The sequence below is a fragment of the Pelodiscus sinensis genome, chromosome 5, assembly GCF_052426305.1.
Source record: "Pelodiscus sinensis isolate ZL-2025 chromosome 5, ASM5242630v1, whole genome shotgun sequence".
Classification (NCBI taxonomy): domain Eukaryota; kingdom Metazoa; phylum Chordata; order Testudines; family Trionychidae; genus Pelodiscus; species Pelodiscus sinensis.
This window is the reverse complement of record NC_143056.1, coordinates 43,510,435-43,532,245: the sequence shown is the minus strand read 5'-3', so window position 1 is coordinate 43,532,245 and position 21,811 is coordinate 43,510,435. Positions and strand designations below refer to the sequence as shown.

The 21,811-nt window shown below is 43.1% G+C and overlaps 1 protein-coding gene across 11 annotated transcripts in view; it reads left to right on the top strand.

Moving 5' to 3' along the window:
- Positions 1–21,811, top strand: part of TTLL5 (tubulin tyrosine ligase like 5) — a 276,914-nt gene that overhangs the window by 132,804 nt on the left and 122,299 nt on the right. For all 11 annotated transcript variants that reach the window (XM_075926843.2, XM_075926842.2, XM_075926839.2 and 8 more), the window contains 5 exons: positions 5,826–5,929; positions 12,152–12,285; positions 12,752–12,865; positions 13,632–14,033; positions 15,835–16,025. In XM_075926843.2, coding sequence (XP_075782958.1) covers positions 5,826–5,929; positions 12,152–12,285; positions 12,752–12,865; positions 13,632–14,033; positions 15,835–16,025 — 945 coding nt within the window. The remainder of the gene's footprint in view (positions 1–5,825; positions 5,930–12,151; positions 12,286–12,751; positions 12,866–13,631; positions 14,034–15,834; positions 16,026–21,811) is intronic.

The following is a 21,811-nucleotide window of genomic DNA, read 5'->3' as shown; positions in this document are numbered from 1 at the left end:
TGCCAATATCTTAAATTGTTGACATGGGTGGTTGGTGCACCTGGTGCTGAGGGAGGCAGGCCCCCAGACCCACCTACACACCTGTCCCCATGGGGAAGAGGTGGGGCAGCATGCTGAGCATGCCCCTTCCAGCGGAGGAGATGGGGCAGGCGTTGAATGCTCCCCAGAGCACTGGGAAGGGGCAGAGGCACGAGGGGCATGTGCACAGTGCAGTTCCTGGAGCACCAGTGAGGGGAGGCGGTCACGTGGTTCCAGCCTCCCTAGCCAGGAGCAGGGAGGAAGGCAGACTCTGGAGGACAGCAACACTCCATTATCACCTCCTTTCCCTGCTGTGAACTGATCAGCTATTCTGGATACACACTGCTGGTTCACATGCAAGAGCAGGGGGTTATACAAACCCATGGGCGGACAGTGGGTGGGGCCAAGCTTGTGGTTTGGGAAGACAGAACCTTCTTCTGCCTAAGCCAGCAGATGCCCATGATGGTTGATGAAGATATTGAACAGAACTGGTTCCAAAACAGACCCCCTGCAGAACCCGACTTATTATGCCCTTCCAGCATGATTGTGAACCATTAATAACTACTCTCTCGGAATGGTTATCCAGCCAGTTATTCACCCATCTTATAGTAGCCCCGTCTAGGTTATATTTCCCTGGTTTATTGATAAGAGCGTCATGTGAGACCGTATCATACTTTACGAAAGTCCAGATATATTATGTCCACCACTTCTCCCTTATCCGCAAGGTTTGTAATCCTATCAAAGAAAGCTATCAGATTGGTTTGACATTATTTGTTCTTTACAAATCCATGCTGGCTGTTACCTATCACCTTATTATCTTCCAGATGTTTGCAGATGAATTCCTGAATTATTTGCTCCATTATCTTCGCTGGCATAGAAGTTAACTGACTGGTCTGTAGTTTCCTGTGTTGTTCTTATTTTCCTTTTTATAGATGGGCACTATATTTGTCCTTTTCCAGTCTTCTGGAATCTCTCCCGACTTCCATAATTTTTTCAAAGATGATGGCTAACGGTTCAGATACCTTCTGTATCAGCTCCTTGCTATATTTCATCAGGCCCTGGGGACTTGAAGACCTCTAACTTTTCTAAGTAATTTCTAATTTGTTCTTTTTTTTTATTTTAACTTCTTTCTAAACTTACCTCATTTCCATTAGCATTCACTTTTCAATGGCTTTCAGCACTGCCTCTATAAAACTTGTTCCAGCACCCCTCGATGACACCCTGCAAATTCCCCTGGAAGAAGTGCAGGATTCCTATCACAAGCTCTGGGCATATTGCACACTTCCATCTCAGAACAGGTAGCACTGCCTATAAACTAAACCCTCCTTGAACCAGCGAGGTCCATCTGGCAAACTCCAGCAAGGCCCTTCCCTCTACATCAATTCTTTCTGACCCTCCAAAATGTAAGAGGGCTGATTAAAACAACCAACCAACCAACCATATGTCCCAGGATTGTGAGTTTTGATTTGTTTATCAAACTCCAAATTGTTTGGTTGTAGATTCAGTCAATGACAGGGTTGGACAACAGACTCAGCAAGACACCCCTTATAATATAGGCCAGCAATATCAAGACTTCTTTGATCCCGAGAGCTACTCATCTGCAACGCATCAATTCAGGATAGCTAAAATACTAGGCACTGATATTAAAATATGACTGCCTGGACTACAAGAAGTTTAATGCTTTTATTGACTGTTCATCACAGGAACATTGAGAACACTTCAATGCCATAATAAAGGAAGGTCAGCTCATTGCAATATCTTCACTGCAAACTTCATTCAGTGCTGTGGACACTGCAAGTAAGCCTGTTTCCACTGTATCAGTGATGAGGTGAGCTTCCTGGCTTAATTTGTCTGTGTTTCTGTAGGAGGTACAATTTACCATAGTGGATAAACCTTTCAATGGCCAGAAATTTTGCAGATTCAACCGATGACTCCTTCCTACCTTGAAGGACTATAGAACAACCCTTAGGTCTTTGAGAATATGTATGTTTTCAAATAAAAGACAGTTTTGGAAGTCTCAGTCAACACAAAGATCCAACCCTTCTCAATTTTCCACCAGCTAAAAGGTTAAGATTTTTCAAAGAAAAGCCTGCAACTACCTCATCCTAATCTTCAAAATCATCCAAACACCAGTTTTGATGGTTTGGTCATGAATCCAGACCCCACCCAGTGACTGACATTTCTCAGGTCCTACTGTTTGGCTCATCATCATCCCTAAGGATATTTTAATAAATTATGGCATTTATAGCTGCCTACTTCCATTGTTTAGAAATAACTGTCTTTCTCTAACAGGACTGCTGTCTCCTCCAGGGGTAGTCATATCAGGAGGTTTGATCAGCAGTTCAAACAGTAACTTTACTGTTCCAAAGCCTAGGCTTGTAGAAATCTTGAGAAATGAATATTGACCCCTTCTGCAATTAATTCTGTTTATTGGAACGTTTTTTGATTCGATAGTGGGCTGAGCTTATTTTCTTTCAATGGACTCCTTTTTCTGATGGAATTAGCCAAAGAGTGTACATCAAACCTCCAGTTCCAGCAAGAACATGTCTGCAACTGCTGGGACATATGGCAGCTCGCATATTTGATGTCTGAAGAGATGGCTCAGGACAATTTTATTATCCAACAGTAACAGATTTCATGAAGTCCAAGGCAAATAGGCAAGTGTTGTTCACATTTTGGCTATCAATTTGTTGAGGTTAAGAGGTCAGAAATACTTCAATCCACTTTCTTTCCCCTATTCAAAAGGAAGTTCATCAAGATCGCGACAGACAACATAGGATGCATGCATACATTAATCATCAAGGTTGAACACATTCCCCACTCTGCAGTGAAGCAATACAGCTTTGAAACTGCTGTCATATTGGCTTCTTATTTCCCAGTGAAATAAAACACCATTGTGGACATCTTCAGCAGACATTTCTTGTTAAATTACTGTGGGAATTGAAATCTCAAGTACTCAAAAAATTTTCCTAGCTTTAGGATTTCCAGAAGTCCTCCCCTTTGCCATGATAGTCAGCACAAAGTGTAGGAAATTCTGTTTCAGATGAGCACTCATGTCTCAATCTTTAGGTGAAATTTTCCTTATTACAGAGATAAATGGTCTCTTTTATGCATATTCTCCAACTCTATTGCTCTTAAAAATCCTTATCAAGACCAGACAGGACTAAGCCAAAATAGCTTTGCATGCACCAACTTGACCAAAACAAGACAAGTTTGGTTTCTTTACTTCATCAAACTTACTTCCCAACCTCTATGGTGGCTCCCCATCAAATCTTAACTGTTGTCTCAGAATGCTGGTCAGACATTTCACCCCTAACTGAAAATGGCTCTTGGAACTAGAGGCTGTGTATTTCATTGTAAGTTCAAAATATACTTTAAAATAGGAAAAAGGAATCTATGAGACCGTCAGAAATGGAGATTATATAATCTTTTGGTATAACTTTTGGAATTTTTTCTCCTATCCAGTCATCTCTTTCCTCAGTCTTGGATTACCTGTTGGAATTGAAAAATTCAGGCCTTGCTAGAAGTTCCATCAAGAAACATTTAGCAACAATAACAGCTTCACATGTGCCAGTGGAGGGGAAGGTCTTTTGATATTCATTCATCTGACTACTGTAATATTCTTAAATATTTTCCCGCAAATTAGACCCCTACACTGTATGGGATTCTTAGCCTTGTTGTTAACTATCTCATGAAATAGCCAGTGGCTCAAGGAGCTATGTGCTCACTGCTACATTTGTCTATGAAGACAGCCTTTTTGGTAGCCATCACTTCTGCTAGAATGGTTGAGGGCATGGGGACTCTAATGGCAGATCCTCCTTTTACTTAATTCTCCAAGGTATCTTTACAACCTCATCCACATTTTTTACCTAACATGTCTTCTGAATGTCACATCTTTCAAACTGGAAGGAAAATGTGAACACTTTTAACAAAGTCACATCAGTCTACATAGGAATCTTCCTTTCATACACAGATGTTAAGCAGGCATTAGTCTTTTACTTGGACAAAGCTTGGCCATTCCGGAGGACCCCTAGACTCTTAGTTTTTATTGCATAGTTGTTACCCTAAATCTATCTTCATTCAAAAGCTTTCTAACTAGATCTTGAGATGTTTTATGGACTATTGTGGTTTCACTGAGGTTACATTCTATTAGGCTATGTCTAGACTACGTGGAAGATTCGAAAGAGGATATGCAAATTCTGCGGAAATTTGAAACCCCTCTTTTTCAAAAAACCTCTGTTCCTCAAAAAATGTGGTTTACATGGCTTTTCAAAAAGGGGGGGTTGCTGAAAAAGCCACATCCGACTACTTTCACTTTCGAAAACAGAGCAGAATTTGCATATCCTCTTTCGAATCTTCCGCGTAGTCTAGATAAGCCCTTATAGTATACATCTGTATCTCTATTCAGACATTCTGAAGGGCTATAACATAGTTCACTCTGCACCCATTTTCCAGCCACTGTGCCTTAGTTCGTGCTGCAAGATCAGATGCTACAGTAGGCACCACAGTTCTTTCTTCAGTGATGAACTCCTCCAAAATGCCAATGTCCTTAAAGAGTTACAGTAAGGGAGTCACCAAAAGTGGAGAACCCACAGGGCACTACTTGCCACTACCTGCTCTCCTCCCTGCTGTTTGGAGCTGCCACTGTGGGTTTTTCAGTGGTGTAATAATGGAGAGAATGTAACTGTGCAGCCCTATGTAGCCTCACTATAGAGCACAAGGATGTGTAAGGTGCATGAGTGACCTGAAAGGGCACTGCTACCCAAAATCCTTTGATCAAAGGCACAGGGTTTCATGTGTACCTAAAGCAGAGCACCCACAGCAGCATGCGTCTCAAAGAACTTGGGTTACTGCACCAAAATAAGTAACATCTCCTTTTAAGTTATTGAGAGACTAATTGGCTACATATTTCTTCATGTTTGGTCCCAATATATAAACCTTTTTCTCACTGATACATGCAGAGAGACAAATATAAAGGCAAATTCTTTGAATGGGGGAGTTTCCTGCAGACCCACTTCATTAACCTTCTTCAGTATAATGTAAATTTTTGCCATTATACCCAAAGGCCAGTATGGACTCCATCCAGGGCCCTGTAAATGCTCATAGTCTGTAATATCCCCTCTCTGTCACATTGGAGCAAATGGAATCTTCTCCTGCCTTGCTTTAGTTGGGTATAAGATGGTTGGAACAAAAATTGCTAGGAGAAGTCCTTTAAAGCTAATGCAGGTTAATTGACCAGGGCCCTGAGACTTGCCCTGTATGTTATGTACACGTGACATGTTTTGGTGATGTGATTTTTTTATGTGAGCAATTGCTGGAGCTGCTGTAGGGATGGGATACAACAGGGAAGGGGAATGAGGCACAAGGAGACAGTGGAGGTAAGGGATGACAGGGCTGGGCAGGAGCAGCAGAAACAGAGGGGATGCAGAGTTAGCAAAGGATGCCACCCTCTGCCCTCATGTCTTAATACAGAGGTGGCATCCATAGCAAAGGCACCCACTTGATCAAGCTAGAAGGGGCTATTCAGCATACCACTTGTAATAACATGTATAGAGTGAAAGAGTGGAGAGATTAACATGTGTCTCTGTTTCTGGGGTGCTCTGTAATTACAGATTCTGGAGCTTGTCCGAGACAATACTGCTGGAAGGCAAGGACGTAACAGAGCTCTAATGGAATCAGGCAATCCCCTTGTTCTAGGTACCATGAAATTGCTGTGGAATCCTTTCCCTCTGGGCAGTGTCTATGTCTTAGCACTTGAAGTTTCATAGAGAAGCAGAATGATGGGTAACTAATATGCTTATTTGCAGGAAACAGAGCAGATGGTTCAGACAAGATCAAAAAGAAATCAGGAAGAAGAGGAAGAGGAGGGTGTGAATGCTGAAGGTTTTCAGGACTTTGTTACCAAGGCAAGGTAGGAATGAACTTTTACCCCTTGTAACAATGTATCACATTACATCACTTCTGCTCTTATACTGTCCCGTCCTACCTCCCTAAACTGCTGTTGTCTCATTAATGTCTCCAGCATGAAGTGTATGATGGAAATTTTTGCCACTATACCCAAAGGCCAGTATGGGCTCCATCCAGGCTCATAGTAAATGCTGTAAATGCTCAAAGTCTGTAATATCCCCTCTCTGTCACACTGGAGCAAATGGAATCACTTCTTGGAAGGAAAACAAGCCAGAGCTGCTGCTGAGATTTTCTGTGGTTCAGCTTCCTTTATGAATTTGCTTATCAAATTCCTGTCTTCAAAAGGACATACCATCCTTGCCATCGTTCCTTAATTCCAGGTACCATCTAGGACTATGCCTACTAGGATGTGGAGTGAAGTGAAGCACACTCCTTGCCATGCCCATGGCTTCTTTCCCTTTCTGCTAAAACAGTTAATTGTGAGCAGTTCATTAAGGTCCAACACTCTGTAGTTTTATAAGGCTCACATTTGACCAGCCTTAAACTTGCTAGAATCTGGTAGGAAAAGGTTATTGTAAACAAATTAAATCCTCAGGGTGGTATGAAAAACAATACAATATTACATTCATGTGATTATATTCAACTAGAAGATTTATCTGACGTTGCTCAGGTCCTTAACTCAATTAATTATTTTTTTGTTGGAAAAAAAATGAATATGTACATGCTTCATTTGTATCATGCCCTGGAGTGGGGCGGGGGATGAGGGGTTCAGTATGTAAGGAACCCCAGGAAGAGAGGGCTACCCCAGCCCTTACTTATGACAGCACCTTGGAACCAGGTGAGAAGCACCTCTCTACAGCTGCAACAGCTCAAGTGGGCACAACGTAGGCTACATCTAGACTACATGCCTCTGTCGCCAGAGACATGTAGATTAGGCTACCAGACATAGTAAAATGAAGCGGCGATTTAAATAATCGCCGCTTCATTTAAATTTACATGGCTGCCGTGCTGAGCCGACAAACAGCTAATCAGCTGTTTGTCGGCTCAGCGCGATAGTCTGGACGCGCGGGTGACGACATCAAAGGTATTTGTCGACCACCCAGGTAAGCCTCCTGGAATGAGGTATACCTGGGTGGTCGACAAATACCTTTGATGTCGCCACCTGCGCGTCCAGACTATCGCGCTGAGCCGACAAACAGCTGATCAGCTGTTTGTCGGCTCAGCGCGGCAGCCATGTAAATTTAAATGAAGCGGCGGTTATTTAAATTGCCGCTTCATTTTCCTATGTCTGGTAGCCTAATCTACATGCCTCTGGCGACAGAGGCATGTAGTCTAGACGTACCCTGAGGGAGGGGTACACGTCCCCCAGCTGGAGCAGGTCCAAGTTTGTCTGCCCCTTGTGCTCCCCAGCCACAGTGAGGAATACAGCAAACTGTGCGCTTTCCCCTTGCTTCCTGATGAAGGGGAACAGCCAGCAATATATCTGTACAAACTGAGAGGAGGAGCTTCAGCTATGCCCCCCTCATCCTCCTTAAAGGATGCCTGTGGTATGGGAGGCTCAGGACTGGGGCAGTCCTGGAAGGGGACACGCTCCCAGTCAACCCCTTTCACCTGCCTAGTGATTGTCTCTTTTCTGTGTGATTTTATAAGAAACCATTTTTCTGTATAGTTTTATGAGAAGCAATTCCATTCCAGGCACATCCCATTTTGCTGGCACAACCAAACCCTTGCCTTACTTTAAGTTATGATAAGTGGAAGCTGTATGCCAAATTTGGTGGTTTTAGCTCTTACTGTTTAGGAGGGGATCGTGAACAGACAGACAGACAAGTAGACAAACTCTCTCAAATACAGGTTGCATCTTTGTAAACTGGAACTCTCTGGTCCAGCAATATCCATGGTCCAGAATAGCCATGGATGTTCCAGAATCAGGGAGTCCTGGTATGTTGCAGGAAGCAAGGGGGCTCGGAGCCTGATGCTATGCTGGAGGAGGGATGATGCACAGATCAGCTGGGCTGTGGGGGCGGAGCTGTGACAGGGAGCTGGTGGGGGCCAGCATGCAGTGGTGGGGGAGGGTAGTTGCTCATCTGGGCTGCAGGGGTAGCCAGGAGCCCAGTGGGAGGATAGGGGAGGGGGAGCAGCAGCAGGGAGGCCAGAAATGACCTTCCCTGGTCCGGAAAAACCACCTCATCTGGGACCAGTCAGGTCCTGAGGTTTCTGGACCAGGGAGGTCCAACCTGTATATCGTAGATTCTAGAAGAGAGCCAGAGATGAGATATTTCTTCTCCAAGACCTCTCAGGTCCTCTGGGAAAATTTTATACTGGCTCCTTATTTAGTTCCTTATTTAACCATATTGACAGACTTCTCACAACTTCATGGGGGCCAGATGCTACAGAGGAGAACATTTCTTACTAATACACTCTTCTAAGAGAGCTAAGGTGCGTCTCCACTTCCTTTGTCATAACCGATTGTGGAAGTTATCTCTCTTTCATATCTGACCAACACTGATAGTGAATTACTGAATTTGAATGAGGAGAAGGTAGGGGTGATATTATCTAAACCTCTGTTACTGATCAGGAAGCTTCAGTGTCTTCTCCACCTCCCTGATGATATCAAGATGACTATCTCTTTTACTTTCTGATGACGATAGTTACAAGAATTAGTGATTCAAATGGTAGATTGTTTAGAGTAGGAGATTACTGTGTTCCAAAAAAATGTTTATCACCATAGTGCAGAGGAAGGGTGTATCTAGACAGAGGCGCTATTTCGGGATACTTTCGTTATCCTGAAATAGCTGTTCCATGTCTTGACAGCGTGCCCGTTACTTCGAAATATCTTTTGAAATAACGGGCTTGCTATTCCGATGTGCCTGTAAATGTTGTTCCACAAGGATTAAGGAACGTTTCAGAATAGCAGTTCATTTCTAAATTTGGCGCTGCGTAGACAGCACCAAATTATGAAATAAGCTATTTAAAAATTAACTTGAAATAAGCTATGCAGTTTGTGTGGTTCAAATTGCATAGCTTTTTTTAAGCTAAGGGTGCAGTGTAGACACACCCAAAGGAAAGTGTCTCAGAATATTAGGATCTACTTCTGCTGTTACTTAGACAGCAGATTGCTTGTTCCTGGTCCCACAGCAGGAATTCCCATTTTTTCACACCGGACTTTTGGTTCTTTGATGGTCTCTGGGGGCAGTAAAAAGACTGACTTTGGAGTTGTTCAGTTTGCAGTCTACTCCTTTGGACAGGGATGCTAAGAAAATTCATGTATTGGGCAGAAATGTGTTCTCTTTAGGAATATTGGGAGCCCTTGTTGCAGTTACCAGGCTGTTGCAGCCAGATATTATCTGTAGCTTGGAAGTAGGCACTTTTTTACTGGCCCCGTCTGCCTGCTCTTACACTGTCCTGTTTCCCCAAACTGATGTTGCATCATCAGTATCTGCAGCATGAAGCGCATGCTGGATATTTTTGCCATTAGATCTACAGGACAATGGCAAAAGACATTACTGCTGAGGGTTGAAAAGTTTCTAGGCATGTTCTCTGTTTCATATACATAAACATATACATAAACTATAGTGGAAAACATTACCGTGCATGAGTATTTCCAGTTTTAAAACATCTCGTCTGTTTCCTGCAACTCAAGCCATCCTTGTTGATGATGAGTGCTTGTTCTGTAACATAATCAGACACACACCAGAGACAATGGAAGCTAAGAGTTACCACTTGTTAATTAGAGTTTATCCAACAGTCCCCTCATAACCTTGGTGCCATTTATGTATGTATTTGTTTTATTTAGAAGTATATGCGTACTCAGAGATTGCCTAGTCATAGGCTTTCAACAACCTTGACACAACTTAAAATATAACAAAAATTAATACCCAATCATAATTGTTTAGTACAACTCACTGTAATCTACTACCAACAAACCAGAGAATCCAAAAACTTAAATCACCCTTCCTTCCACCAGTTTGTCGCCCTTACATATTCCTACTCTTCAGATGTCTGAGAGAAAAAAGAGCCCTGAGGGTCAAAAGACTTATCCAAATAGGTGGTTCTTTCCCCCAAAGCTCAGTGTTACCAGTGGCACACCCCGTAAGTGTGAATATGCAAATGGTATTTTGCACAATTGACAGCCAGCAGTAATTACTTTACCTTACTGGACTGTGATGTGTTGTGACTATTGCTGGCAGTACCCTTCTGCTGGCTTGCTTATCCTGTGTGCAATTGTCACTTTCTAGGATGCAGACCAGTGAGGACTCTCAGCCCCCCCTGCTATAACCACTAGACCCCATTCCCTTTTCAGAATCAGGCTAGCATCCAGTCGTCCTGGCTTCCCGCTATAATCACTAACTGTCCTGCAATCTTTGGTGCCTCACAGTGCTTTGCTGTTGTATCTTCCCAACTGGCTTGGTCACAAACAGCATACAGGTCACATCTTAAGTGTTTGTATATAGCTATAGCCCTGGTCTTGTAATTCTAACTTCCTGCCTGTCAGCAGCCCAGCAGTCACACTCTGGTTTCCAGTGCCTTGGTTGCTACCTGCTGGGTGACTCCAACATATTCCCAGCCTCCAGTTTTTCCCAAAATCATGTGTTCTACACTGTCCAGTCTTCTCCTGGGGAGCTCAGCTATTAGAAGTCCCCTTTATGTGGTCAATCTGCAACAGTTTGCTACTTTAACTGGAGTTATCCAAACAAGTCAGTTTTTACATGGTACTCAATTTGTTTTGATGAAAAAAATAAAACAAGTTTATTTAACTACAAAGAGAGAAATTTTTAAGGAAATTCAAGTACACAGCATTAAAATCAGAAATGGTTACAAGAGAAATAAAGATAAAATATTTTCTAATAGCTAACACTTAACAAACTGGATTTGGTTCAGGGTAAAATCTTTATCATATGCTTCCAGCTACGTTTTGGACTAAAATTCCAAAACAAGATCATCTCCCAAAATCAAAGGGCTAGTTCCTTTGTCGTGTTAGGTGAAAGAGCGGGAGGGAAAGAGAGAGATCCTGGAGTGTGTTTGCCCCTCCCTTGTATAGTCCAGTCCTCCTTTGAAATGCATTTTTCTGAGGGTAACAGCTAGATTAAGTTCCTTCCTCTTGTGAGTACACATGTATGGAATCTTGGGTGAAAGAGGCTCCATGTTGTTGCTTGCTAAAATGCAAGTCCATCTATTTCTGTCCCATTTAGTAGCCAAAGAATGGCCACTTGACAGGTAATTGCCAATCAACTTTGACACCTGGCTCAAAGCATTAGCTTATCCTTTGTCTTTTGGGAACAGGTTTACCACCTCTCCAGTCATGTCATGTCTGATAAACACACTGCAGTCATAATTTCAGCTTGTGTTCATAACTGTACATATAGTGATCCTGCATTATTGACCAGTGAGTTACTACTTTTCAGATGATATCTCACAAGATATATTTTATACAAAATATATTACAGTATTATATAGGGTTGCATTTGGCAACAGCCATATTACATGATCATGAGATGATGCTGAAGCAGCATCAAAGATCAGGAAAGGAAAGGAAAATAGCTATTCATGATACTAGAAATACAGCTCAAGATTGCTATGAATTGAAAGCTGAATGACTGGCACTTGTCCCAGATGTGATAGAGGCCTATGACACTGGGATAGGATTTTATTTAATAATTTTATAACCAAGAAAATAATAAAAAGAAGTGTGAAATATTTTTGTGGGACCCATAAAAATGTTGACTGCTTCCCTTGGTGATTCTGTGAAATTGGTTATTTAGTGGGCTTTCCTGTTACTCTTGGAATAAATCTCATTAATGTTTAATATAAAACACAGGTCATGCTGAAGTCTGTTACAGTATTGATGGCACTAGGTTTGGTGAGCACCTGAGCGAGCACTTGTGGAATCTTGCTAATGACAGCTGCTTAAAACTGAACCCCCCTCTTATCTAAGACAACTTCCCAAAAACAGCATATAAGGTTTGCACTGGCTCTCTGTTTAGTCTTGGAAGGTTCCTGAAGTCCCTGGGTTTTCCCGCACACATCCTGGGAGTGGCACCTGAACAGGAGTCTTTCTGAGCTGTTCTCCACAATACAGACTTGAGCATGTTCTAGTTCCAGACATTCCAGTAATTTCTCTGGCTTCTTGTTCCTCTTCAGCCTGATGATCTGTTTGCATTGTGATTCTGAAGCAATAGCAGGAGCTCATAGAAGCCTCATATAGGCCCTTTCTTTTCCTCTGTCTCAGTGAGAGTGACCTGGAGGAGGTGCTGACATATTATACACACAAGAATAAATCAGCAAGTGTTTTTCTGGGAACAAACTCCAGGACCACAAAGCCTAGCAGCAGCATCAGGCAGCCAGAAAGCAGGGCTCAAGGAGGTAAGTGCCTTGTGCAGTACTGAGACAGAGAGCTTACAAGAAACAGGGGTTGGCTCTGGTGACCCCATATAAAGTTGAGAAGAAGGTGGAACTCAAATGGGGCATTGTCTAGGTTGAAGTAGGAAGCCCAATAACGAGATGAGGAGCCTGAGTGTGATGAGTATGACACTGTCATGATAGGTTGTCCTTGCATTGGTAAGGGTGCAGAGCAGCTCAGAGCAGATGGGTCTGATAGCTGAGTGATTAGTGATTCCAACATAAGGAAGGGGTAGGTTTCTAGCTTGCAGTCTGCATTAGCTAATGCTGTGAATCAAGCCAACAGACAGTGATAATAGAAAAAGGTAGGCCACAATAAATATTAGGAAGAGACTCCAGTGTGTGTGCGGTATTCAGACCCTGAAGTCCATTTCTCATGGTACAAGCAATTGAAATTGTTCTGCTTCCTGACTTTGAAAATTCATTTCAGATCTTCCTGAGAAGGTGGAAGACGTTAAAAGGAATCAGCCCCAACATTCAGTGACAGACTCAAGTGGAGAAGGAGAACTGAGAAGTTACAAGCCCAAAGAAGCCAGGCCATCTGGTAAATCAGGGATAGAGAACCTAAAGCCCAGGGGCTAAATGTGGTCCCTGGTTTGCCTGGATCTGGCCTCTGAGGCTCAAGGCTCCCCCCTCCCAGCATTGGAGAGTCCATGCTGGCACTCCAGCCTCTCTGTTACCCCCCAGTGGGGATGGAGCACCTAAAATCTACTGGTCTGGGTCCCTGGAGGCTCTGGTGTGTGAGGGGAATATGAGGGAGTGTCTTTCTCCTTCTCAATTGGGTAAGGGTTTGGCTGTTGGGGTTTTTTTGGTTTGGCTTTTTTGCATCTTGTTTGTATGTACCCCTGATTGATTTTCTGTGCGTCAGCAGCATCCGACCCTGAAAAGTTCCCCTGCCCCGGATAAGTGAACCCATCCAAACCAAGGCAGGGGTAGTTCTGCAGTGACCGAGGCAGAAGCTGAACCTCCTGAGTAGATTTAAAACTACTTTGAGTAACTACTCTAGTCAGACTCTAGATGCAGAACAAGCTGAGAGTCTCCCAGTCCTGGCTCTGGGGGAAGATTACTGGGTGAAGAAATAAACTCTTCTGCAATTAAAGATCTCTGCAAGATATTTTGAGCCTTGGAAAAGGATATGCCTGAATCAGATCTTGGTTCTTGTCAGCCCTTGTTGGTGGATGAGGTTTTTTTTGGCTTCCTTCAGGCCAATAAACACAGCCCCTGGGCCTCATTGCTGTTGTCTTTGGGGCTCTGGAAAATTGCTTAACTTATGTAACATTCTGATTAGTTTGTTTGTATTGTTTTAACAGGGCCCCCGTCTTCCACGGAAAATGAGTCAAAATTACTCGGGTGCAATCCCCCTAATGCTTCCTCCTCTGTTTCTGGTTCCTCGATCCAGAGAAGCATCAGTTCCCAGCTGTCATCTCATACCACAGCCTCGAAAATCACACAGGTGCCTGGTCACCACTCTTCCCTGGTTCTGCTAGCTGGCTCAAAACTGACTCAGTCCCCATCCTCCCCACCTTCTTTCCAGAGCACAGTCCCTGACAACTGGTCTGTCTCCACAAATCCAGTGTCCCACCAGACGTCTAGCCATGCAGGGTTGCATCGTTGTCGGTCTAGCAGCTATACCATTGCACCCTTCTCGTCATTTCAAAGTGCTACTCAGATCTACAGCCAAAGACTATCCCGACCATCCTCTGCTAAAACAGGTGAGTGTGCTGGGATGTGTGAACATTTAATTGGGCAAATCCTGTCTTTTGTCAGTCAAAGTTTTTTTAAGAATTCATCATACTGTCCTTTTGTCCCTATGGCTGCAGTGATCAGTCTCAAGTTGGCTAACCCAGTTACCATGAAGAGTAGAGTACAGGCAGCGTAATGACAACTAAGGCTGCTCAGTCAAGGCAAAGTGTATGTCATCTTTACCAGCTCTGGGATAGCCAGAAATGTATAATTTTCAGAGATGTGAATTTAGCTCCTTTCACCATTTCTGCATTCTTTTTTGAGAGAAAGAAACCTCTCCTTGCTCATAATTTTGTTTTTTTGTGCTGATGAATGGGGAATTGAACTGGTTCAGTCAGCATGGAATGGAGAGGCTCTCACCCCAAATAGCAGTGGGAAATGATATATGTGAGAAGGGGTAGTTGTATCCAACCACACAACTGATGCATAATCAACACATGGTGATCTCTTATTGTTAACCGTTTTCAGGGCAGTTTCAATAGTATAAAAGTCCTCTATGGGGCTATACAGGGTTCTTGTTGCTAGGGATTCCTATCTTTTCTCCAGGAGATTTATCAGTAGAAGTAGCAGTTAGTCACAGGTTCAGAGAATGGTCAAGGCCTCCAAGTAAAAACTGAATGGGTCGGTGTTTGAGGCAGGGGTGGGCAATCCAAGATTTTGGTAAATGGTCAAGGGCCACACTTTTTGATGGAGGGAGTGTGGGGTTTGGGAGAGAGGATGGGTGCAGAAGGGAGCTTGGGATAGGAGACTGGGGTGCAGGAAAGAGTGTGGGGTCTGAGAAAGTAAAGGATGGAGTTATGATCTGGGGCAGAGGCTTGGGGTATGGGATCATGGAGGGGGTATAGGGCCTGGGGAAGGGGCATAGGAGAGGGTGCAGGGTCTGGGAGGGTGTTGTGACCTGGGGGAGGGGAGGTGCTGAGGGTTTGGATGATGACCTGGGGCAGGAAGGGGTGGTGACCAGGGACGGGGAGTTGGGGAGTGGAAGAGACTGGGATGCCAGAGGCAGGCTATGGCCTGGAGACGCTTACCTAGGCAGCTCCCAGCCAGGAGCCCTGCAGGACCCTGGGGCAGGCTCCTTACCTGCCACAGCCCAAGGCTGCTCAAAATGTGACTTCTCCCTGTGGCTTTCTGTTCTGGGCACCAGAGGGGCGGGGAGGCTTCATGTACAGCTTCTGTCCCCCAGCAAAATCTCTGAGTTCCCATCTAGTCAATGGGAATTGAGAGATTTTTACCAGAAGGTGGGGGCAGCACACAAAGGCTGTGTCTACATTGGCACCCCTTTCTGGAAAAGGGATGCTAATGTAGACTTCGGAATAGCAAAATCCGCAGGGGATTTAAATATACAAACAACTTTAGAAACAACTTTCCTCTGCACACTTGGCTTCCAAACATCCACTGACTTTCTGGGATGGAGTACAAGAATATCTTCACTCTCTCTTAATCCCCATACCTTTGCTGCTCCAATTCCAGTCACTGCTCTAATACAGATAATTAATAAATGAGAACAAACAGCCAATGTCTGTTGAAACTGGGTTCCATTAGCTGTTTTATCCTGAGGTGCACGAAGATTCAGTATTGACATGGAGAAGCTGAGATGTGCACAGTGTTGCAGAAAATATCCTGCTGGCTTTTATTTCTATTGTTGAAAGTATATAGCTCTCTCCTATATAATTCAGTGTTTTTAACCCTCCTCAAAGGGCACGAAGAGCTCTCTGCAACCCAACATGTTGCTTTACTTTTCTTAGTTTATGAAAACTCTGTATTTGGCAGGTTCATGCCATCGCAGTCCAAGTGGGCAGTGCATGGGCTCAGCCAGGGTGCACAAGGATGAAGAAAACAGCTCTTCCCAGAGCAGACGTTACAACCACAGTATTGTAGCAGCAGAGCTGCAGCGGCTAGCGGAAAAGCAAGCAGCCAGGCAGTATTCCCCACCCAGCCACATCAGCCTCCTTACGCAGCAGGTATGTGGGCAGTAAAGTTTCCCTGGTGACAATAGAAAGGAGTGGCATATTCTCCTGAGTTTGAGCCAAGGACTGGGACAGACTGTTCTAGGAAGAAAGAATCTCAAGGAAGCATATTTCCTTCCCTTTTGCGGTGGGATTGGGGACTAAAACTCCCTTCGATTATAGTAAATTGCATGGGGAAGTGCTTGAATCCCTATTGCTCAAATGGTCAGATTGGACAAAGTACTGGAAAATACATCGTTAGAACAAAATCTGCCCCAGCTGTCAGTAGAGAGGATTGATGGGGAAGTAGGTTTTTCTCTAATCTCATTTCTTAAAATTTTTACTCCCTTAAACTCAAATACCTCATTCCTCTGTTGACTTGTCATGCCATGCTGTACTATGGCATCATATGGGGAGTTTTTAACAGCCCACCAAAGTGTCTAGGTCAGTGCCAGTAACTGGACTATCAATTATTATGCTTATTGCCAAAAGCAGCTTGTAAGGCCTTTGTAGCAGCCTTAGCATAACTAAGTAGGCTAGGAAGGGAGGGATAGTAACCACGAGAACTAACTAAGACCTTGCACCATCCTCTTGATCTTTCTTTTAAATTGCTGATGTATGCAGTTTTGAAAAACTACAAGTTTGTTTATATTTGATTCTTGTGTGTGTTTGTCATGAGACTGCAGACTTTGCAAAACCACATCTGTATAACTAATAGCTTGAAACTTATTGCTTAAACTGCTTGCTCAGTGGTTACTGTTGATTGACAAGCTATGTGATATTTCCCGCATCATGAGTGGAAAGGGGATTGGGTCAAGTAAACTCTGCTGTAAATCCATCTTAACGTCTCTAGCCGTAGTCGGAAGTCTGGGCATCTGAAGGCTGTTGACCACTGGAGACTACTCCAAACCTTTGGAAGTAACTATTAATTTGGGGTGCTCTATATATAACCTGTTGAATTTGTTTGTGCTTGTGAGACTAAATAAAGTAAAGATTTTAAGTGAAAGAATTCTTGTGTTGTACTGCTTGTGCCAGTCATCTGTCAGAAAGATGTGCTGAACTTCCATTGATTTATTTCCTGATGCCACCTCACATAAAGTAAAGTTACCAAGAGTTTTGGGTGTAGAAGACCCTGGATAACAGCATCATGTGGGAATCAAACAGTATCAAACTGATGAACCCGGCAGAACGTGTCTGTTTCTGTAGAAATGCCTGGGCAAGCAGAATGATAGCACAGGAAGTTTAGAGAGAACACTTGACAGGCTAATGGGGTTTTCATAAAACATATTGCATTCAATTCCTAACACCATTTTGAAGTTCAAGGTAGTGTACCGTATGGCAACCCTTTTGCTAAAAAGGCCATCATTCTAAGAACGCATGACCAGGCCCGCCGATGGGTGAGGCAAAGGGGGCAATTGTCCCAGGGCCTGACAATTCAAAGGGGTCTAGGGCTCCCAGCCGTCAACATTGCATCTATTGCTGTTTGAGGAGAGCTCAGGTGGGTTCTGGATGGGGATATTTTCTGATGAATAGTAGTTTGTTGTAGTGAATTGTATACACTGCTGTTCTGTTCCTGTTTTAGTGTGTGTTTTTGAATATTTGTTGGGGTGCCTAGCACTGGGTGTGTCTTGTTTATATTTTAATATTAAAAAGAAAATTTGGGCACGTGGGTGACTATCAGGGATTGAATAGATTATGGACTCTTCTGTCTCTAAGTTAATGGTCCCACTTCATTCCATGTAGCTTTGACCAAATCAGTCAGTTCATGTAGCTAGAGTTGTGTATCTTGCATCCGTTTTCTTTGCCAGTATAGAACTGGCCTAAATCTGATGTGACATTGGTGGGAGCAATGAGGGAAGCTTGAATTGCTGTGCCCATATAATGAAAAATCTATATAATTCATTCTGATTCTGAAACAATGTTTTGATTGACCTGAAACCATCTCCCTTCCCCACTGTTTGGAATGGAAGAGATTTCAAAATTGTGAAGCTTTCCCTGAAGCGAAAAATCTGATTCCCACTATTCTACTTCTTAATGTCTCCTAGCTTTGCATAGAGAGCTTCAGCTGTTCTTTGTCCACTAAATAGCTGATGGGATTCTCATGGCTTTGTCTGGCTTTCCTTTTATATCATTACTGATGAGACACATTTGACTAAAGATAGGGGGAGAGACAGGAAAATAAACACTTGAGTACCTGTCCTTGGTGGTATAAAGATGAAAGACTGGAGTGTAGCCTGATGGTATGTATTGCTAGGCATCATCTCAAGGCATTGAGAGGCATCTCAAGGCATCGCCCAACTAAGAGTACCTTAAGTTACAGAATGGCAAAGCAGAAAAACCCAAGCAGGAAGCCTACTGATGAACTCAACTCTTCCTCTCCAGTTGCCGTCAGGGGCAACTTTTCAGTTTTGTGCTGGCCTTTGTCTAGAGACATTCTGTCTCCTGAGTGACTGGTAGTTGCACTTTAAGACATACACAATTTTCTCAGCCTAAAAATTGGTAAAAAAATACCTCAAAAGGTAACAGTTTAGAGGCATCACAACATAACTGTAAAGTCCAATGAGACCTAGCTGAAATAGAGACAATCTTGTTACATAGAAGGCACCTGGATAAGAATATCACTTATTAGTAAAGTTGTTTGAAATCACTTCCATAGGCTTGGAGACCATGTAGTTTAGTTGTGAGGAGGCCAATCTGTACCACAGAAACTTGGATTGGATTTCATCATCGCTAATTCATTATTTGTTGTTTTAGGCCAGTGATACTCAATAGGCAGCCCATGAGCCAGATGTGGCCTGCCAAGGCTTCCTGTTATGGGCCACCATGTGCTGACTATCATTTGCCTATGACTTCTTTAGTAAGTAACATATTGGCAGTGCTTAATTGCTTGGTTTGTAATGAAAGAGGTGCTGGGGCTCTGCCCTGGCAAGACCTAGCACAAATTAAGCATTGACTGACCAGCAGGAGAGTGACAGCTGCTGGTTGGGTGCTCATCTCTGAAGGCAGCATCACTGCCAGCATCAGCACAGAAGTAAAGGTAACATGGTCTGGCATGGCCACTCTTATTTTTGTGCTGTTGCAGACAGCAGCACTACTTTCAGAGCTGGATAGCCAGAGAGTGGTTGGTGCTGGCCAAGAGCTCATAGGTACTGGGTTGGTAAACTGCCAAGCCTAGAGGTGCCAGAATTCAGCCCTAGCCTAACAAATCCTGGCATAAACTGCTTATTGGATCTGAAATTCTCATGATAGCATCAGCTCTGAACTAGTTAGGGTACCACCTATGTTCCCTGTAAGCTGAATGCTTCAGCGGCCACCCAGGAGAGATTCAAATGCTGCTTAGCAGATTAGCAGAGCACGCACAGTACCATAGCCATTAGCATATGTTTCTACTGGAGGAGCACATCTGCACATGCTTCTGTGCACTTCACAAAATTTATTCCACACACAGATGGAAACAAATTAGAGAGCACTTTGGACGCCACTCATTTTTTTCATTAGTGAAGGAAATGGAATGAAAAATGATTGTGTGGAAGTAAATGCAAAGCCAACAGCAAAAAAGGAGCTCTTACCTCAAACTAGAAGTGGATTTTCTTTTTATTACGCCACCTCATTTAAACACAAAACCTTTGTGTTTAATATTCCCAAACTACTTTATACATCTGTAAAGTCATCAATGTAAGACACAACTTTGAATTAAAGCACAGTAACTTCAATGCAGCCTATCTTCCTGGCAGTGTTGCAAGACATGACAAAATTGCAAATCTGAAGTCTTCGTATCACACTTCAAATATCATTCTCACAACATCATCGACTATCCAGGAAAAAGCAACAGCTCCTTCTCTTTGAATAATATTTGTACTAGCTAAAAAAGAAAAAGGATTTCCTGGATGCTGAGTTTATGAAGGAGTACATGTTGGAAATGCTGAGGAGCTTTTTGCCAGAGATGAAAAACTTTGTGAATCATGTAAAGCAAGGTCACCTGACTGATTCCACAGCATTGTGAAGGTTGGAGGTAATTTATGAGTGTTGTTTGTCATCACTGCTTTCTGATTTAAAACCCACCAAATTAGGGATGTAAAAGGTTAACCTATTACCCGTTAAGCATAATCCTTACTAGCATGCTTACCGGAATAAAAGGTTAACTGACAGCCAGGCTAGAGCAGCCCCCTGCTGGACACAGGCAGGAAGCTGCTCCAGCCCAGACAGAGCAGCACCCTGCTCACAGCACAGTGCAGTAGACCTGGCCTGAGCAACTCCTGCCCACAGCACGGCCAGATTGGAGCAGCCCTCCCTGCCACGCGTAGGGAGCTGCTCCAATCTGGTTGGGCTCCTTGCCCACAGGATCTTGGTTAACAGGTTAAATGTAATGTTTTACCGGTTAATTTTTTTTAAAGTATTTTACAACCCTACATCAAATACATGTCTCTTACAGTGGCTGAATCAAGCAATGTGAGTAATGCTTCCCCAGCTATTGCTTTTTGTTAGATTTTATTATGGTGAAATTTTCAAGGAGGAGTTTTTGTGCTTAATACCATTAGAAGCCTACACTATAGGAGAGATCATTTTTGAAAATGTAAAAGGCTTTTTTGAAGAAAAAAAATGGTTAAGATCTGCAGAAAGTAAACTTGCTTTTTACAAACTGAGTTCCCTCCATGTCAGGGAAAGAGAAGGGTTTTGCTTCATGTTTAGCCGTGATACACCTTTTATTAAATACACTTCAGTGTGTCATTCATCAAACTATCTTGTGCATTAAGTTATCTGGGGACTTGGAAAAAACAATGGCTATTGTAATGAGATTAGTGAAATACATACGCTCAACTTGTATCTTACAGCTTTGTCTTTTAAATCTTTTTTACTGTTTCTAATCCCTACTGTTCCTCTCTGCAGTCTTCCCTGGCCCCAAAGCATCCAATTAATATTTCTTTTCTTATTGTTTAATGTTTCATTCTCTGCACTGAGATGCTTAAATTTCTTGTAGCTACTACGCCAGCTGGCTGTTGAAATGACATGGTTCAACAGGAAATTTTAAGAGCTGATCGCCAAAAACATGTAAATATATAAACAAGACATTTCGGAGTATAAATGAGGCAGGAAACCTGAGAAAATTAGTGGGTCCCAACTCTGGACTACCAGAGAGAAAAATAATTCAGGAGAATAAGGGCATTGCAGAGAAGTGGATTTGCATCATACTTCACCAAAGAGGATGTTGGGAAGACACTACCCCAGAATTATTATTTTCAAAGAATGAAGTTGAGGTGCTGTCAGACGGAGGTGTCAAAAGAGGAAAGAATGGAATAAATTGATATAGAGCAGCTAGACCCCTGGCCTGGATGGTCTTCCCCCCAAGGTTTCTGAAGGAATGTAAAAATGAACTGATTGAACTGCATCCAGAGGCTCACAAGCTTCATCTTACTCCATGGCTCCTTCAGGGTTGACAGTGCAACCTTTCACTTGCACAGATGAAATACAAAGGATAATCCCTAGCTGTTGCAAACAGAGCACAAGAAGAACTTACCTTTTTACAAATGGCAGCATTTCTCCCAGTGGGCCAACAACAGAGCACTTCAGCTATGGTCAACACAGCTCACAACGGTTTTAGAGTACTTCCTCGCACTCAAAACGCAAAACCAGTCTAACGCATCTCGTAATGGGCATCTGGCGGCCATATCAAGTGAGTGTGACATGGTGGGCAGACAAATTCTTTTCTCTCACCTGGTCACCAAAAAATTCATGAAAGAATTTAACACCTTTCCTGCAATAAAACCAATAGTCCCATCTTAGGATCTCATCTTAGTCCTAAA